Source organism: Montipora foliosa, chromosome 3, assembly GCF_036669935.1.
Source record: "Montipora foliosa isolate CH-2021 chromosome 3, ASM3666993v2, whole genome shotgun sequence".
NCBI classification, from domain to species: Eukaryota; Metazoa; Cnidaria; class Anthozoa; order Scleractinia; family Acroporidae; genus Montipora; species Montipora foliosa.
Window position 1 is genome coordinate 18,307,118 of NC_090871.1, and position 17,569 is coordinate 18,324,686.

Consider the following 17,569-nt stretch of genomic DNA (forward strand, 5'->3'; position numbering starts at 1 on the left):
AATTTCCTTTTTGGATACGAAGAGCACTGCTAAGTTCAGCCTTCTCTGCATAGTTTTAAACCGTGCAAAAATATCCCTGTATTAGTAAGCATCACCCATAGGAAGCCAGAGTACCTCAAAAATGCGCAGAATTTAAGTGCCAGAACAATAGTAGGCACCTTCCTTGACCAAAGTAAATTTATGAAGAGAACTGGTAATCGGAAGGTCACACGTTCGACTGTTGTTAGGAGCAGTAAGAACTTCTTTCCGAGTATCCCAGAAACAACAAAACAAGTCTATAGAGTGAGTTTCAATTGAATATCTTAAAACCAAAACCAAAGTAATTACTTTGGCAAATCAAAAAGAAAGGAGACAATCCAGTAAACCAATCAAAACTCAAAGTAATTACACGTAGCCAACACAAAGCGCGGGAAAATGTGCACGCCGCGTGAGCAACGATTGGTTTTGGTTTCACTTCTGATTGGTTGAAAAAGTGGCGCGAGAACTTTGAACCAATCACTGAGTGAAGTATTGCAAAACCAAAGCAATTCGCTTATTACTTTGGTTTTGGTTTCACGACACTCGATTAAAAGTCGCTCTAGAAAACGCGATTTGTAAGTGCGACATTCTCAATCGCATTACTCACATATTCACTGCTACGATGTAATGCTGTTAACTTGACTGTGGAGCAATTGGTGATGATCACTTCAGGAGAGGGGATTACCAAATCAACTGGATTGATTCCACTAACAATCACTTGGACAAAACGACTGCAAAAACGAATATACTATCATGGTAAACACGTGAAGGTGAATTGCGATGCCTTTCTTTGAAACTGTCAGGCCTCTTGTCAAGAATTGTCTTTCAACAGTATTCTAAAACATTGTTGGATGAGGTTTCTGTCACATCCGCAATCATCAATGTCAAGGCAAGTGAAATCATCCGAAACAAATGATTATTCTGGATATCCCAAAAACCCGAATTCAATGATTGTTTTACTGCGGACGGTTTTGACAAAATAAGCAAGAAGACGGAGAACCCATATTTCGTTCTATTTAAACATGGAAAAACATACAAAGTGCGTTCTGAAATGCGTTTGGCGATACAGTTCAAATGTTACGCTAATTAGTTCCGTTTCCAAATCACAGAATAACCACCCGCAGTTATTAGATACAAGACACCTACTCTATCATACATTCATTTTAGGTGTCCGGCATGTCTAAGGCTCGTCATTTACAAGGTGGAGTCTATCTTTTCCCTGTGCGCGGATCCGAAAAATGCTAAAACGGGAACCAACAGCAAGTTGCAATTGTGAAGTCCGAGCAACGTTGCCAGTGCTTTTCTTCGCCGAAAGTTGAGCGGGCAGGAAAATTCTCAGCGGAGAAAAGAACAGGGAACGGGGTCGGTGAAGTTGATTGCTCAGGGTGTTCCCGACTGACCCCTCCCCCAACGCAGTGCCCACTGGGCTGGGCTGCACTTCCTCCTGCCACAAACTTCAAAAAGTCCATTTCATCCAAAGCCATCTAGACCAACGACTCACCTGGTTTCAGAAGAATGAAGCACGTGACGTACAGTGAATGGACGATGAAACGAACATGACAGGTTGGCTGTTACCACAGGAGATAACCACTTACAGCTAAATGTGAGCTGGGAAAAAATCAACAAACAATAAACTACAATCTTGACCTAGTCTATTGTGCATGCGAACTCAATTACACAAGTAAAACGTTAACAAATGAAGCTTTATGTTCATACACGGTGATACTTAAAAGCTTGCAAGCTTGTGTGTCTGATGGTAAGTTTATCTAGTCGGGTACAAGTACTCGAATACTTAGGAAGACTGTAAATCAATTCAAATCACACGAAAATCAAGGCAGCTCAAATCAAATGTTGTTTTTTGGTGAGATGGGAAAACCGGAGTATCCAAAGAAAAACTTCTCGGAGCGGAGTAGAGAACCACAAACTCAACTGAGTCCGTGAATCAAACCCAGGACAAGTTGATGGAAGGTCAGTACTCTCACTGCTCAGTTCGTTTGATACGGACGAGTTAACATAATAGCGGTCTTTGTAATAACAACAGCAAGCGATAACTATTACTATTTAGAATAATGATTATAGATATTTAAATAAAATTTCCAATAGCTGAATAAATTACCAAATATTCCGTGACTTCCTCTTGTAGGCTCTGCTTCTCCAAAGGTGCATGAATAATTAGCTTCAGATCGATCTTCGCGTACGGTCCCACGGCAGGGAGCGTTACCAAGGCAACTGCGACATTCGTGACGTCCTCCTGGCTATGCACTGTCGGCACTTGTACGCTGTAAGGTGCTGTCCTGATGTTGTCTTGTTTGTCTATTGAAGAATGAATCACTGCATGGCCAGAGGAGATCGGCTCAAAACTGATACCTTTTTTCTGAGTGCTGATTTCTAAGACTGAACCGTTTGCTATGGATCCTGGTTCAACCGAGATGCTAAGGGTCACTTCCTGTGGGAGACCGGCTAAGAGATAAAGGTCTGCAAAAGAGGATGTGCGACATAAAGGGCACTGAGTTGGAAGCCGATATCAACTTAAGTCGTCATAGTGTTCTGTTGGGATTCCAACCTCAATGGGTGTAGGTTCAAGATGTTTATAAGTTTCCTAGAAGAACACATTTCGAATCATTTTCGTTAACTCTAGAAATTGATTAGCGATTGCGTACGAAAGCGAGGTCTAATAATTACAACTTATAACTAGGTTGATGAATAATCAGCCGGTCGACACATGTTAAATGTACGGTTCATTTAATAGCAATTGACAACCTCAGCGGTTTGTCAGTACGATCAGTTGATGTCGTAACTCAGTGAGAAAGCAAAGGTTTGAAATACCATCCTCTCCTTTCTTCGCCATAATTAATGCTATTGATACAAAATTGACATATCGTACCTCCAGGAGGACTCCAGCATATTCTTGGTGAATCATCCACAATTGCAAACCCTCTGGACTGCCCTCGCAAGGGCAGCTGAGGCCACACAAAATCCAGTCTACCAATCTCCACACAAAGCTGCTTCAGATAGTAATGTCCCTCTTCCGCCAACTACAGAAAATGTATAGAGAGCGTTAAACGTTTAGTTACGATCATGAGCTCTAGATGCCATCCACGGCTGGGCTGTGCAAACCAGCAGGGGAATCTACAAGTTTACTTCATTGCCAAAAGCTCATTGTAATCTCAAAAAACCTCCAAAAAGCCAGCACTGAATACTAAACGTTCACTGCATAATCAGCTGCCTATGAAAATTTGAACCGGATATACTGATAATCAAGTGCAATTGCGTAAAGAAGCCTGAAAAATTTAGGACTTCAACGGGATTTGAACCCGTGACCTCGCGATACAAGTGCGACGCTCTAACCAAATGAGCTATGAAGTCACTGACATTGGGAGCTGGTCATTTGTGGGTTCTAATGTTCCCGTGAGGAATGAATCATACTGATAATCTTGAAATCTGCAACGAAATGATAAATGATCTTTCAACTTTGTGTATAGCAAGACACCTCCTTAAGGCAAATTTGAATGTTAACGAACAAAGACTAAGCAATGACGTCAGCAAAGGCTGCTGTCATCTGGAACCAACAAAAAGTAAAGAAAAGAGTTTAGATCAGAATACTCCGTGAATCGATAAGCCTGTACTTGCCCCCTAAAGGGGTTTGTAAGACATGCGATTGCCAGTTAATTCACGCCTCGGGGTGCCCCAAACTCTGGTGTTTTGTTTCAACAACAACAAAATTTTCTTCACGCATGCAAGCAGATAAGAGTATCAATGTAAAAGAATAAATAAACAAATATGAGCGGAAAAAAATTCACACAACCAGCAGTTAGCAATAGTTAGTCGAGGCGGGCGGTGAAGTGGAAAAAATTATTATTATTATTATTATTATTATTATTATTATTATTATTATTATTATTATTGCATGTAAATAACATCGATACAGTGATTATTTACTTAGACACTTTCCGTAGCCCTTAACAGAACCAAGCCAAAATCACATTATTTGTGGCCAACTTCTTATAGATTGTGTAGCTGCCAAAAGGAGTAGCCTATCTTGTACCTACTTAGACTGTAAGCAACCTCTACATGTAAATAAATGCTATTTGAGGAGGACACAAAAAGGAAATGCAACAAACACGGGTCACTCCCATGCAACAATCCCATGGAGAGCTTGATCCGTCGTCAATTTTCTTCTTTTGCCAAAGAAACAACACTGCGCTTGCACGGTTACATACCTGAACTGTGAGGTTGTAGTCGTTGATTCCATATTTCAATGGCACGTTAAAACATTCAAGACAACATTCTGCATCATCTTCACTGACGGAAAGCGCAGTAAGCTCCTCTGAGCTCTTCATCTCCGGACGTGACCCTTGCTCAGGGACCAGAGGGTGAGGAATTTCCTCTCTGTTAACATTACTGAATCCCTCTCCATCTGAAACCAAAAATATCTCAACAACAGAAATCAAAAACAATGTGACGGAAAGACGCTATGTGTAGTGGAGTAAAGGAACCCTTATACAAACTAAAGGGCTCAGCGATTGAGCTTTTTTTCCCCTTTAATTTTACCTTTATTACAGCTTTACACCTAGGATACATCAATTACACAGAAAATAAAACAACAAAATATTACAAACAGTGTACATTTAGACATAATACAACTACAGTACTTACATTTCTGCATTTCATACATTACATAAATAGCTTTTTTCCCATCAATTTCCACTTACCGGTACTGAAGAATTTTTCTTGATAGGAAACATCACATGACAATTTTTCAATATTATAATGAAACTTTAGGTAGCTTTGTAGTAAAATCGGAGTTACGTCCTTCCATTTTACATTTATATATGAAAATTTTGATTTCTAAAATAATACATTTTAGCTGTTTGAAACTAAAGTATCAACAAGGTTGACCGGAACAAAGATGATTATACATAGTCTACAACTGGGAGAGAAACTGTGGATCCATTGGTTATCACTTCAAAAGCGAGGGCTGATGAGCAATACTAAATTTAGCTAACCACGCGCTCCCGTCCCATTTAGAAATGTCTGTAGCCAAAGCTCTTTTCCGTGCATCGAAATCGACGACCTCCCTCATACTTCCGCCAACCCCTACCAAACCAGAGCCCTCAGTGCCGCTTACCGTCTGCCATAAAATGTCACAAAAATACTCTTCTGGGGCCCGTTTCTCGAAAGTCCCGAAGACTTTTCGGGCCCGAAAAACCATTTCTGAAACTGCCAACCGCTTGTTTTGGAAAGCCGATCTTTTAACATGTTTTCAAGGTAACAAAAAGAAAAATGACTGTGAAGTTTGAAGACTTAAATCCTGTCCGTTCTTGAGATAAAAAGGGAATGGTGACACCCGAAAATAGCCCGTAAAGTTTCGGGACTTCATCCATTGGATAAGTCACTACCCAGAGTATAGAATATACTTCACATTAAACGTTGGCCAAGACATTTTTAACACACCTTTAAACTAGATGTGCTTAGAGTGTGCATGTTCACATTTACGAGGGCAAATCGCGGAGAAGGCCTCTAGCGGTAAGTAACTAACGGCAAGGTTTTTTGCCACTAAAAATTGTACAGCCTCACGTTTAAAAGCACGAAGTAGCCTTCTATATCCACCTTCTATGTGCTAGTTAGATTTTTGAACTCGAATGAATGAAGTATTTATATTTTTTGGGCGAACAAAGTGATACACTTCCACTTGACAAAAAAACAACATGGCGGCATCAAGCCGAACTCCTTGCTAAAGTTCGAAAGCCAGGAAACCTGAAACTGCAAACGGCTAACCGCAAACCGCAGTTTGCGGTTTCCCGCGAAAACCCTGATGCTAGAGGTCTGTATAGTCACTTATCCACCGTATACAGTTATCCGGCATTTGAACAACTGGGGACTGGTGTTTAGAATATATATATATCTAAAGAAGTGTACTTGCAAGAAGATAGGTACAAAAACAATCATTTATCTCCATCCATCGAAAGGGGCAGCATAATTCACGATACGGGCTGATGTTCAAGGGGTAAAATAAGAACTGTCCAAAGTTACACGATTCCTTCTCAACTGCTGGTTAAACAAACACTCGGCCCAGTTTACCTGGGGTTTGACTTTCTGCTTTATCCGACAGGTCCTCTTCTGATAATGCCGCTGACGAGATCCCGTTTTCCACATATGGAGGTGATGCAGCACGGATTCTCTTGCTCGAACGAATGCTTCCGACACGCTTCAGCTCACTGGTTTGGATGCTGAAACTTATTCGTCCACAAGTAACTTCCTGCAAAGGTGCATCACCCATGAATTTTCACAAGCCAAGACAGAGTTGCCAAATACAACTGCATAAGTGTGTTCTTACAGGTACATTCAAAAATGCTCGTAATTATAAATGCATGACTATCACAATAGCCCATTTCCGAGTTGCTGCATGTCTCAGTTTCAAAACGAGTCCTGGTGCACAACCATTCAAATGTAAATGAGTTGCGTATTCTTATGCAAATCAAACTCATTTCCCTTACAATAGTTGAGCACCAAGACTCACTTCGAAACCGAGACTAACAGCAACTCGCAAATGGCCCATTATGATCAGCATCATGAAGTGGCCCCTTGCTATTCTCCCCAGGCTCCACACGTATCCGGATATTTTTGAATCCGCAACTTTTTCTTTCCGGATACGCCTTCCGTCCACACGTATCCGGCGAATTCGCTGGCGAACCCGGAACCTTTTTTAATACACTCTCCAGAGTTGACATTTTTAACCCGCTATGAATCCGGAACCGTGTGGACGCTAAATCCGGATTTTTTTTTTTTATCCGGATGACGTAACAAGATCAAACCCTGTTCCTTACCGTGAAATCAATTCTCAAGATGGCTGCCGAGGACAATATTAGGGAACTTAAGCACACGTGTTTTTGAGAAGCGGACGGCAACCGGAAGAAAGCTGTTTTCCCTTTTGACTTGTCTATTTACATCGCCAAGTATCTTTTCTCCATTAGAGATGATTAGTACAAATCTCTTGGGGACACCACTGTCCTGGGACGCAAAATGTTTCCTTCCGGTTGCCGTCCGCGTCTCAAAAATTCGAGAGCTTAAGCTCCCTAGTAGCAAAATTCGCGCCCTTCATGGCGCATGCTCTGTTATCTCTGTTTCTTTGAGGAGTCCTGAGTACTAGAGTGATTCCGGATACGTTTCGGATACGTGTGGACGAGCAAATTCGATTTGAATATGCTACGTGTGGATGGGAATATTTTTGAATCCGGAAAGAAAAAGTTGCGGATTCAAAAATATCCGGATACGTGTGAACAGGGCCTCAGACACTTAAAGTCACAAAGTGTCCCCTAAACTCCTGTTCTCAAGTAAAGATAAACAGCGGTATTTATCCTCACCGCAAAAACGCTAACAGTGATATTTAGGGCGCGTTCGATTGACCCTATTCCGGAATAAGAATACGTGAAGTGATGATTTAAAACGGTATGTCTGGCGTTTTGAAGCAACAAGGATGATAAAGATCTGCTTAAAATAGCATTTTAGCAAGTGTTTGACAAGTTTCATGTGAATCTCCGTAAAAACGAAGGATTTCTAACTTCTATTCCATGTATTCCTATTCCAGAGTATGGTCAATCGAACGCACCCTTAGAGTTAGGCTTACAGTTACAGTTACAGTTACAGTTACATAGATAAACTAGTCCGCGATGAAAAGGAGAATTCTGATAGGTTCTCGGACCGCTAAGAGGTAACACTCAAGGAATAGAAAACCCTGGGAAGGAGAGCCAATATAATGAAAACCTTATTGAACTAGCTCGTTCGTCTGTACGTACGGACCTCACGCTAGTACAAAAATTTACTAATTTCTTAAAAGAAATAGGTAGCACGTGCATGCTTAGACTTGAGGCGACACTTCGTGTTGAATGTCAAAATTTGTCATGCATTTCTGCACAAAAGTGGCAGAATTCCTATGACTTCATGTAGGCATCACGTTCTCACCTCCTCCAGGGCACTAAAAAGCTTGATTCTGATATTGATACTCTCTCCAACACTGCCGATACCCTTCATCAGATCAATCTGTACGTCTTCTACTCGCAGCATCGGTTCAGCCCGCACAATAATCGGTTGTTCTAAGACAAGATTTAAAAAAAAAACATCTTTACTTTCCAAATTTAGATTTACAACGAACTCCTGAGTTGAAACCGCATCCTGTTGCCGTTGAACTTGGGAAAACAATTCCATAACTGGAGACACAGCGCTTGTCCCTAAAACGCAAAAAGGACACCGTGCAACAAAGCGTACGTCGCTAGTCGTCGCTTTGGAGTGTAATAAGAGTAAATAAAAAACGAAAGAACGAAGGTTTCTTTACAAACTAAGTTAAACCCCTTCAATCGCTTGTTAGCGTCGTAAGGGTTTGTGTTTCAAGGTCAGAAAACAAAGTCAAATTGGTAACAAACTCCGTGACTGACGTGAATGTAGAAATGTACAATGTAAATTCATTGTTCAAACAGTATCAGCTCAGTTGATTTCCGCGCCTTTGAGAAGAGTAGCGCAGTTTATTACCTGAATCCATTGTTTCTCTCATAACCTGCACCAACTCTTGAGTGTAGTACGATCTTTCTTGAGAGGAAAGATGCTGCTCGCAAGCAAGTATTGCACAAGAGGAGGCATACCTGGTGAACGTTAAGGAGGTTTGGAATAAAGGAGCCTCAAATGGCGCCGAAGGGCAGTTAGTTTTGGTACATTTCTTTGCCATCCATTTCGAAACATAAATCTAAAAAAAAAGCGACCGTGGCAAGTACATCACAATTATGCTTTTTCTACCATAATTTCCTCACACTATAAAGTAATGGATCGCTAAATTCTACTTGAATACCTTGGACACCGTTTACACGTACAAAAACTTGAGACGATGTAAAAAGTGATCGGAAAAAAGCGAATTTATTTTCTCTTTAGATGACATCTTTGATGGCGCTGTCGATGTGAGGGGTCGCAGAAGGCTCACGTGATTCTCTTCCAATGCTCTTAGGCGTTTTCCCGCACTTGACACCGGCTGCATGTATGTTGAGGTCTGATTGGTTCATTTCATTGTTTGAGCCTGTCGTGATTGGCTGAAGTAATTGCATCGGTTTTGGCTATATTAACGTCAATGAAGGGTGCTCCAGGGTTAAACTGCAATGAAATTGTTTTTTGAAAAGATACTTGTCCGTGTGCGTCAACTGCTTTTGGCACTGCGCAAGTTTCACCAAGCACTTTGTTGCCAAAAGAGTCCATCTCTCGTGTTTGTACATCTTGTATGCATCATATAGGAGAGGTTCAGCAAGATCGAATTCTCCACGGCAACTGGCAAAGGAAAGAGAAATTAGTTCATGATACACAATTCGCTTCAACAGGTCGAATAAGTTCTTCCTGATTTGGTAGACTTGGGTGGTTTGAAACCAGTTTCAAATAACAATAGCGAGATGTGCACAGGCTGGTTGATGAACTAAATGAGCTACTGAGAGATTTGACCGGAAAGATCGGTTTGTTAATCAGTTGCGCATGTACGCGTTAGATTAGTTTTTTCAGTTGACGTATCAATAGTGAAAATCGGAGAAGCAAGAACAGTGATTGTTATGCAACAACTTCAGGAACTGAGGAGCAGAGTCGAGCTATTTCCTTGAAGAGCCGTTACCGAAATAAAACGTGAGTGAGTGTACCCTCAAGTTTGGCACAGATCTATTGTTCTTGTCTACCAACAAGACGACGATGATGTAACAGCGTAAACGTAGGGAAACCTATGATAGGGACTTTAAGCAAAGAGGATGTCGACAAAAATGAAAACGCCAAAATAACAAAAGGCTAGTTGCAAAAAAAAACTCTGTTCACTCAACCAGGCATTTGGTACATTTCTTTGCCGTCATCCACCCTGAACGTTGCCGCCATCCACACCATCGAAATGACCAACTTTCAGGTTATTTCGAGGTCTATCATAAGGCGGGACGAAACACGCCAGCGTGTACGAGGAGCCGCAAAACTGCTCTGACCAGTCTGGACTTTTGGGTAACCAACTGTAAAGCGATGACTAACTTTAACTTCCCTACCCAACTTCGTGCACGTCACAAAAAGAACTTACCAATGAAACTGTGCTAGGTCCACTCCAAGCAGTTTAGCTGCCCTGGCTCTCCCAATATTGTTATAGATTGTGATTGCCAGCTCTGTTAAATCCTACCAAGAAGAAATTAGAAAATGTTTTAAGGTGCTATAGCACGCGACAAGTCAGGTTACAGCACAAAAATGCTGAAAGATGGAGACCCAGCTTTAGCTTGTTTACTGAAAATATTATTCATAATTGAGATTTAAATATCTTCTAGATCTGTTGTAACGAATAATAGAGGACGAACATGAGAATCGTCTTGAATTGTCCTCATGTCAAAATTCATTTGATATCTTTCTCTTCAATCTCCTCCCCAGAACCTTCGTTCCCCAGGTCCAGCGGAGTGGCCAATGCACTCTCTGGCAGAATTCACTTGTGCCCGCGTTAAAATTCATCACTAGATAATAGCGGCTTCTGTTGGCGTGCAAAATGATGCTCACGGCGCAAACAACTTGGACAATTTTAGGACTGCGCAAACGACTCGAATCCCATCAAGTGTTTATAGTCTGATAAACTAAAGGCTGCTTCTCTTAGATCTACTTACATACCCATTACCACTACCCATGGAAGGTAGTAAAGTACGAGTTTTATTACGTTTTGAAAAGAAAACAGCAAATGACTAACATTGCCCCTTGGGCATTCACTTCAGCTTTGGTAGGGGGCCAAAAAAAAAAACACTGGATGCTGCACGCAAGTGGAAAAAACCAGGAGAGACTACAGAGATGGGATGGAGGTGCAGGGCTGGCGAAGTGGTACAAGCACTCCCCTCCCACCAATGTGGCCCAGGTTCGATTCCCAGACTCGGCGTCATATGTGGGTTGAGTTTGCTGGTTCTCTACTCTACTCCGAGAGGTTTTCCTTCGGGAACTCTAGTTTTCCCCTCCCCACAAAGACCAATATTTGATTTGATTTGCATTAATTTGTTGCCGGATTTCAGTTTACAGTGCCCCTAATTAGAGCTCCAGCGCTAGAAGACTAGGCACTTGAATAAAGGTCCTTTCCTTTCTCCCTGGAAGGTCTTTCCCCACTTGTTTACAACATCTTTAAATACTGCATAAAAGGAAATAAAAACTACTTACAAGGTACAACGATTCAAATACGCGTCTTGACGAAAGAGCTTCATGCAGTCTCTTTGTTGGGCTGTTAGGTTCAACATCTACAAAACATTTAAGATAACAGTTAATCACGCAGAAAAGAAGTCATTCATTATCAACTGAACTCCCCTTTGAACCTCCCCCGGTACCAGTCAACTTGTCGCCAAAACGCCTCGCCAACTGTCAACTTAACGGGAACCATTTTTCGTTCTCAAGGAAAGATAGTTGAGACCTTGGTCACACCGCGGTGACGATTCTTTTCCGTGGCGAGATGACCATACAACTCTCGTTGCTTTCACAGTAAGTGTAATGAAGAAATCAACTTCCCGTTAAAACAGGAACCTGATGTGTTAAACACAAAGATTTCATGGGCCTTGATATCAGTTAAGCAATAACAATAATCACTTTATTTTACTTCTTGGCTTATTTACGAGGTTACAGTAATTAAAATCAAACATTTAATTTATTACTGAAACGCAAAATAACAAGACATTAAAAGAAAAGGAAATTGCAAGAAGTTTGCACTACCTAAGTAGCTAAAGATGTCAATCTAATCGAGTTGGGAGCCCAGGACTAAAATTCAATTGCTGTTTACAATGCATTTAAAACTAATTAACCAAGTTATGATAAAAAATGAATAATGAAAGAGAGCTTCCTATATTACGAAACTAATTGGAATAGTATCTAGAAAGCCTAAAAAAGTCTCGGGCGTTGTATGGAGACGTAAGTGTCTTCAAAAGAAAGACTTTCCAGCCAAAAAATAATTTCGCTTTTTGTCTCCTTAGAGAGGTCTTTAATTGAGTGTCGAAAGTAATTAGCGAATTGCTTTGGTTTATGATTACTTCACTCAGTGTTTGGTTCAAAGTTCTCGCGCCACTTTTTCAACCAATCAGAAGTGAAACCAAAACCAATCGTGGCTTGAGCGTGCACATATTCCCGCCTTTGTGTCGGCTACGTGTAATTACTTCGAGTTTTGATTGGTTTACTGGATTGCCTCCGTCCTTTTTGATTGGCCAAAGTAATTACTTTGGTTTTGGTTTTACGACACTCAATGAAAATCGCTCTAAAAACAGGTGTAAAAGACCTTGTAATAACAGTAACGTCAACACTTGTACAAATTTAAATAAGAACTTGAACGATTTCATTTTCTTTGAGATTTTTTTACATACAGCTTTTATTGTGATTTGTAAGAATGTTGTAATATTCATCTTGTTAGATTGGACATTGTATTTGTAATCGAGGTCAACATTTTGGCTGCCATTTTCATTGACCTTTCAATAAAGTATGTAAAGTATGTAGTGTGGTGTTTCACAAATGACTTTTCGGGACTTCAAGGGAAAACCTTTCTAAGTCGCCGTCCTTGGGAAGTGCTGTCACTGGAACAAAATTTCCGTTCTCTCCGGTGGCCTCAAGGTTAGAGTGCTCCGTGTCTTGCCTCTCTCCACCCTGGTATATAAATGGGTACCGTGCGATGGACTAGCATCCCATTCAGGGAGGAGTAGAATACTCCTAGTCGCTTCATGCTACAGAAACCGGAGATAAGCGCCGGCCTGATGGGCCTTTCTAGGCTCGTAACAGAGACTTCGCCAGTGAACTTTACCCACTGGGGAATCCAGAAAACCTAAACCTACACACTAGTTGGATGAAACGTGATATCACTGTTTCACAACCTCCCACATTTTTATGAATGAAAGCGAAAATGGTAGACTGGCGCGATCACCTAGGGTGAAGTAAAGAACAGAATCTGTATTTACCGGTATATACAGTGTCATTTCAAACTTGAAGCCATGTATAGCAAGACAGAATTTAAATCAAACAACGTACAGCGACAACTAACAACAAACCCGACTTGCAGAAGGCAACAAGAAAAAGTAGGTATTCACAAAGAGTGGTGGAGTCTGATTCGGGAGCATCAAAGACAAATCCAGAACAAGGGCATAACCAGTGCATGCGCACTCGAAATCCAACACTCTAGCCACGTGACCATGCCACGCCTCCCTTGTCGCACACACAGCAAGAAAAATCGTTAGAAAACATAGGAATCCTAGGAAAGGGCAACAACTTGAATATACATTGTATTACTTAAAAGGAGTACTGCAACAAAGTTAAGCTGACCTTCTCCTTGTGTCTTTCCAATGCTGGCCAGCAGCATGCAGACAGTCTGTAATTCTGTTTCAGATGGGGTCATACCAGGCATAAGGCCACACAGGTTACCCAGGTCATCCAACTGAAAAACAGATGAACCAACATTGTTCATTGTCCAGTCATGTAACCCACCAAAGTACAAGGAAGGAAACTCACCATGTGGTATATACAAGAGAGAACAAAATGAGCATATGCAATGACTGGCCCAATTTGGTACTGGCTAAATTTCAAATTTCTTGATTGGGCCCCTGTTGCTCCCTTTCCCAGTTAATGTGTATAGGTTTCAAGTCTTTCAAGTTGGTGGACATCAGAAAAGAGGGATACCAAAATCTGTGCAAAAAATATTTGCTCTCTCTCTCCATGCTGTGACATTTTACGAATTTTTCTCAAAATAATAATAATAATATTTAAAGGCCCACTTTTGCCCAAAAGTCATTGCGGTTGTTTTGCTTTTGTTTGCAAATGACGGCTTGTCCAAATGTATGATCTGATTAGCTGAATGCACTCAGGCAAATCATGCGGGAAACAACATGCCAGCTATTTGAATAATTTCATGTTACATGAAATTCAGTCACAGTGTGCCATGATTTTAGGGCTTTTTGTGACTCTTAAGCAGGCGAGTCCAGTTACAGGCTTGCAGTGCCCAGCCACATCCAGTTTTTGCACCATGCCAGAATTTGACAATGCGTTTCAGTAAAATGAATGCCATACCTTCTCCCGTGCATACTGGTAAAGAAGTGCAAAGTGGAGGCTATAGGCCATTCCATTCTCATTGTTTTGATTCCTACAGGCCTTCAAAACTTCCAGTGAAGTTAAGAAGGCAGAACATGATGCACCACCTGTTGGCATAGATATCTGAAAGAAGAAAAATCCTGAATGTGTAAAAAAAAAAAACTATACTGCATGTATGTTTCAAGAAGTCAAAATATTTCCGATGGGCTGGAGCACTCAACATTAGATGAGTGTGTACCATGCTGTACAACTGTAGCTAATCATGGTTTCAGAAGCACAAGGCAATGAGAGAGTATTGCTCTCACCCTTGAACAGGGTGCAGGCCCACTGCAGGATAAAACCCCTATAAAATGTCAACAACACACATTTGCATAATTAATATTTTGTTCATATAAACATAATAATTTGATTGGTTCTAGCCCACCATCGATTGGAGGACAGGCAAACAGATGACATTGTCATTAAAAACACTACGGTATTATTGCCATGTCTACTGAATACATCACAGAAATTTAAAATGTGATAGGGAAATCCCAGAAACAGTGGGCTTTCATTTTGTGTGAAACCCTCCACTATGTTTAATCACTCACTGAAAAACCTGTCCCCATTAACCCTTCGGCGTCCAAACCGGCCTAAACCGGCCAGACTTAGTATTTTACTCTGTCTAACTCCAGATGATTTTACCCGTCAATGAGGAACCCTTGGGAGTCAATGGGTTAACCCATTGACTACTAGGAGTGAGTGAGACCTAATAGATTTTACTCTGTCTAACGCCAGACAATTTTACTCGTCAATCAGGAGGGGGGTTAAGGGGTCAATGGATTAAAAGACAAACAGCAACATGGAATACATTTGTTAGAAATAATGATAAAAAAGATGTGTGGGAGAAATTTAATATTCTCTCTCTAAGGCAAGAAACAACATAGCCAAGCAATGCTGATGTGAAAAACACTTCTGCTTGTACCTTGCAACACCTATAGCCTACCTCCATTAACACACACCACACATAGCCTAAAAGGTTACTTTCGTTATGTACATTGTAAAAACTGAATTATTTTAAAAAACAGAACATGGATAAATGTGCATGTTCAATCTTATCTTGTTCACAAAAAGGGTACTGGTACATCCAAAAAAAAACACACCTTAAGGGTATCCATGGCCAGTTCATGTTTCAAATTGTGAAGGAATTCCAACGTCCTCTGAGCAATTTCCCAAGGAGTGGGACGATTTAACTTCAAGAGCAGTTTACATTGCCTAGAAAACAGATAATTTCGAAGGTCCACATAGCTTGCTTCTTGTGTTTTTATAAGCTGTCGTAAAAATTCTTGCGCTCCCTTTGCTAATGAAACTCCATCACAACATTTGCAGTCACACATAAAAACATTTATGCAGTCCAGAGGTTCTGCAAAAAAATTGCATCAAAACAGGCAGGTGTAATTAAGTTGTTTAGTGGCAGCTTTCCCAGTTAGGGATCTACATTTTGATCCTTGATGACTTAAATGTCTATTTTTCAATTTTTAGTCTTTGATTGGTGTATATCTGTTGTGGTTAAAATGCCACGCACCTATTTTTTTACAACACCAGTCATTCCAACCCCTTTTGAAGGAAAATAGCGAATATGTTTTAGCGTCAAAGGCACACACATGAGCACCCAAGGCACAAGCCTGTAAGGGAATCTGGGGGTAACAAATTTATAAGCAAAGTTGTCTCTTAAAGCTCGTAATAATTTAAGGATGGTGCCTACTATTGTTATTGCACATACGTTCTCCGCATCTCGAGATACTCAGGTTTCCTATCCTTAATGTATATCTAACCAAGAAGCGTGATCTCCATGCAGTGTGCTAGAAGGTAAAATGACTGGTTTTAAAACCATCAACCAGTAAATAGGTGGCTGATTGGGATGAAACAGCTAGATTTTCTTATAAAACCTGATACATTTTCATTTCATTAATTCAATGTTTCTCATGAAATGTGGAACTACATTTTTAGGGGTATGTTTCCTCCTTTAACATGGCTTTTAAGGTTGTGCTTGTGACTCGATATTCTCCCTATTTCAAATTCTCGCTAACAGTGATTTAATGAAAACTGCACTTAGGTATAAGGCCATAAACACAATTCTTTAACATATATTTCCTCGTTACTCTGTCAAATAGTTGTCTGTGGTTTAGTGGTCATCATGATTGACTCTGAATGAGGAGATACCAAGTTCGAATCCTACTTCAGCTGCCTTCTAAGAGACAAAGAAATCTTATGCATGGGGAGCCAAATTGCAAAAAGTCCAAATACAGAGTTGAATCCTATACTTTGATCTTCGAACAAAGTAATAAAACTTACCACCAAATTTTGAGTTGATAACAAGTTGAGTGAGCAGAGCGTCAATCTCATCATACTGAATAAGGGCTTCCTCATACAGACCCAGCATCTCAAATACAAATGACAACTCTTCCTATGGTCAAATCACACACAAAAACCACTTAATGACAGCAGAAAAACTGAAAGTTTTCTCAAACCAAAGATGCACTATCACACGAGTCAGCTCCTCTTCGCTTGAGCTTGAACTCTCTAATCCTCCAAGATTGTCACAAAATTGCAACAAAATTGCAACAATCAGATTTCAAATACCGGTGCTAAGATGTTATCTCAACACAGCTTTTTTCACTTTGAAGTTTTACATGTATAACAGGGTGAGACGAAGATGAAAAGAAGAGGTTGCCCTTCGGGCAAGCTGTTAGTTGAGGTTACTAGCCTGAAGGTCTGAGGAGCTAGCCCAAAATTAAATTGTTTAATTATAAAGAATAATCAGATTTATTTAATTATGCAAAATACAAGTAATGATATCAAGCATAGATATAAACTAATTCTTCATAGTATTTTCAATTGATTCTTGAAGTTTTTCGTTTTAACTTCAACCTCATAGTTCATAGTTTGCCTAGTGTAATATAAAATATATTAACTAAAACAGTTGAACAGTGAGCTATAGGAAATATTTCAGTTCCTTGTTTGTACTGCTAGTTAACATGAACGAGGTTCTCGGAATGAACATCATCAACAAATTTGCTGAAAGTTTGGGAATGCCTTTAGTCAATTTGAACATCTACAGAATGTGTCTCTCTGTCTGCCGTCGGCCCGATTGCAATTTGCATATAATCAACACAGTTAACGCACACGTATGAAAATTGTTTCGCTTTGTAAGACCAGAAAATTGTTATAAATCGCAAATGACTGTTTCAGAGTAACATTTTACTCAAACATGGGCGAAATAATAAAGGAAAAATAACCTCTGAATTCGAATGGGTTCATTCCTTCGATGTTTACATCTGCAGTTACCCCCGTTGACGGTCAAAAATATTATAAATTTACGGAAATCACAACACAGTTATTTTGGTGAATGTCATGAATGATCGGTCAATTAAACTACCACTGTAATCTGAAGTCTGTCGACATTCGATGAAGTAAATTCTCTTCAAAGCTCGTCAAGCTG

General features: G+C 40.3%; 1 protein-coding gene and 1 non-coding gene across 3 annotated transcripts in view; both read right to left on the bottom strand.

Moving 5' to 3' along the window:
- LOC137996965 (trafficking protein particle complex subunit 10-like) overlaps positions 1-17,569 on the bottom strand; it is a 47,170-nt gene that overhangs the window by 21,338 nt on the left and 8,263 nt on the right. The window contains exons 6-20 of one of the 2 annotated variants that reach the window (XM_068842627.1): positions 16,423-16,534; positions 15,231-15,490; positions 14,068-14,211; positions 13,327-13,438; positions 11,197-11,273; positions 10,097-10,188; positions 9,184-9,324; positions 8,545-8,654; positions 7,981-8,111; positions 6,100-6,277; positions 4,239-4,435; positions 2,903-3,053; positions 2,135-2,493; positions 1,520-1,626; positions 626-749 (exon numbers count right to left, since the gene is read on the bottom strand). In XM_068842627.1, coding sequence (XP_068698728.1) covers positions 626-749; positions 1,520-1,626; positions 2,135-2,493; positions 2,903-3,053; positions 4,239-4,435; positions 6,100-6,277; positions 7,981-8,111; positions 8,545-8,654; positions 9,184-9,324; positions 10,097-10,188; positions 11,197-11,273; positions 13,327-13,438; positions 14,068-14,211; positions 15,231-15,490; positions 16,423-16,534 — 2,295 coding nt within the window. The remainder of the gene's footprint in view (positions 1-625; positions 750-1,519; positions 1,627-2,134; positions 2,494-2,902; positions 3,054-4,238; positions 4,436-6,099; positions 6,278-7,980; positions 8,112-8,544; positions 8,655-9,183; positions 9,325-10,096; positions 10,189-11,196; positions 11,274-13,326; positions 13,439-14,067; positions 14,212-15,230; positions 15,491-16,422; positions 16,535-17,569) is intronic. The other variant, XM_068842629.1, reaches the window with a different exon arrangement.
- On the bottom strand, positions 3,312-3,384 carry Trnat-ugu (transfer RNA threonine (anticodon UGU)). Its single transcript has one exon. It is a non-coding gene; the product is annotated as a tRNA-Thr (tRNA).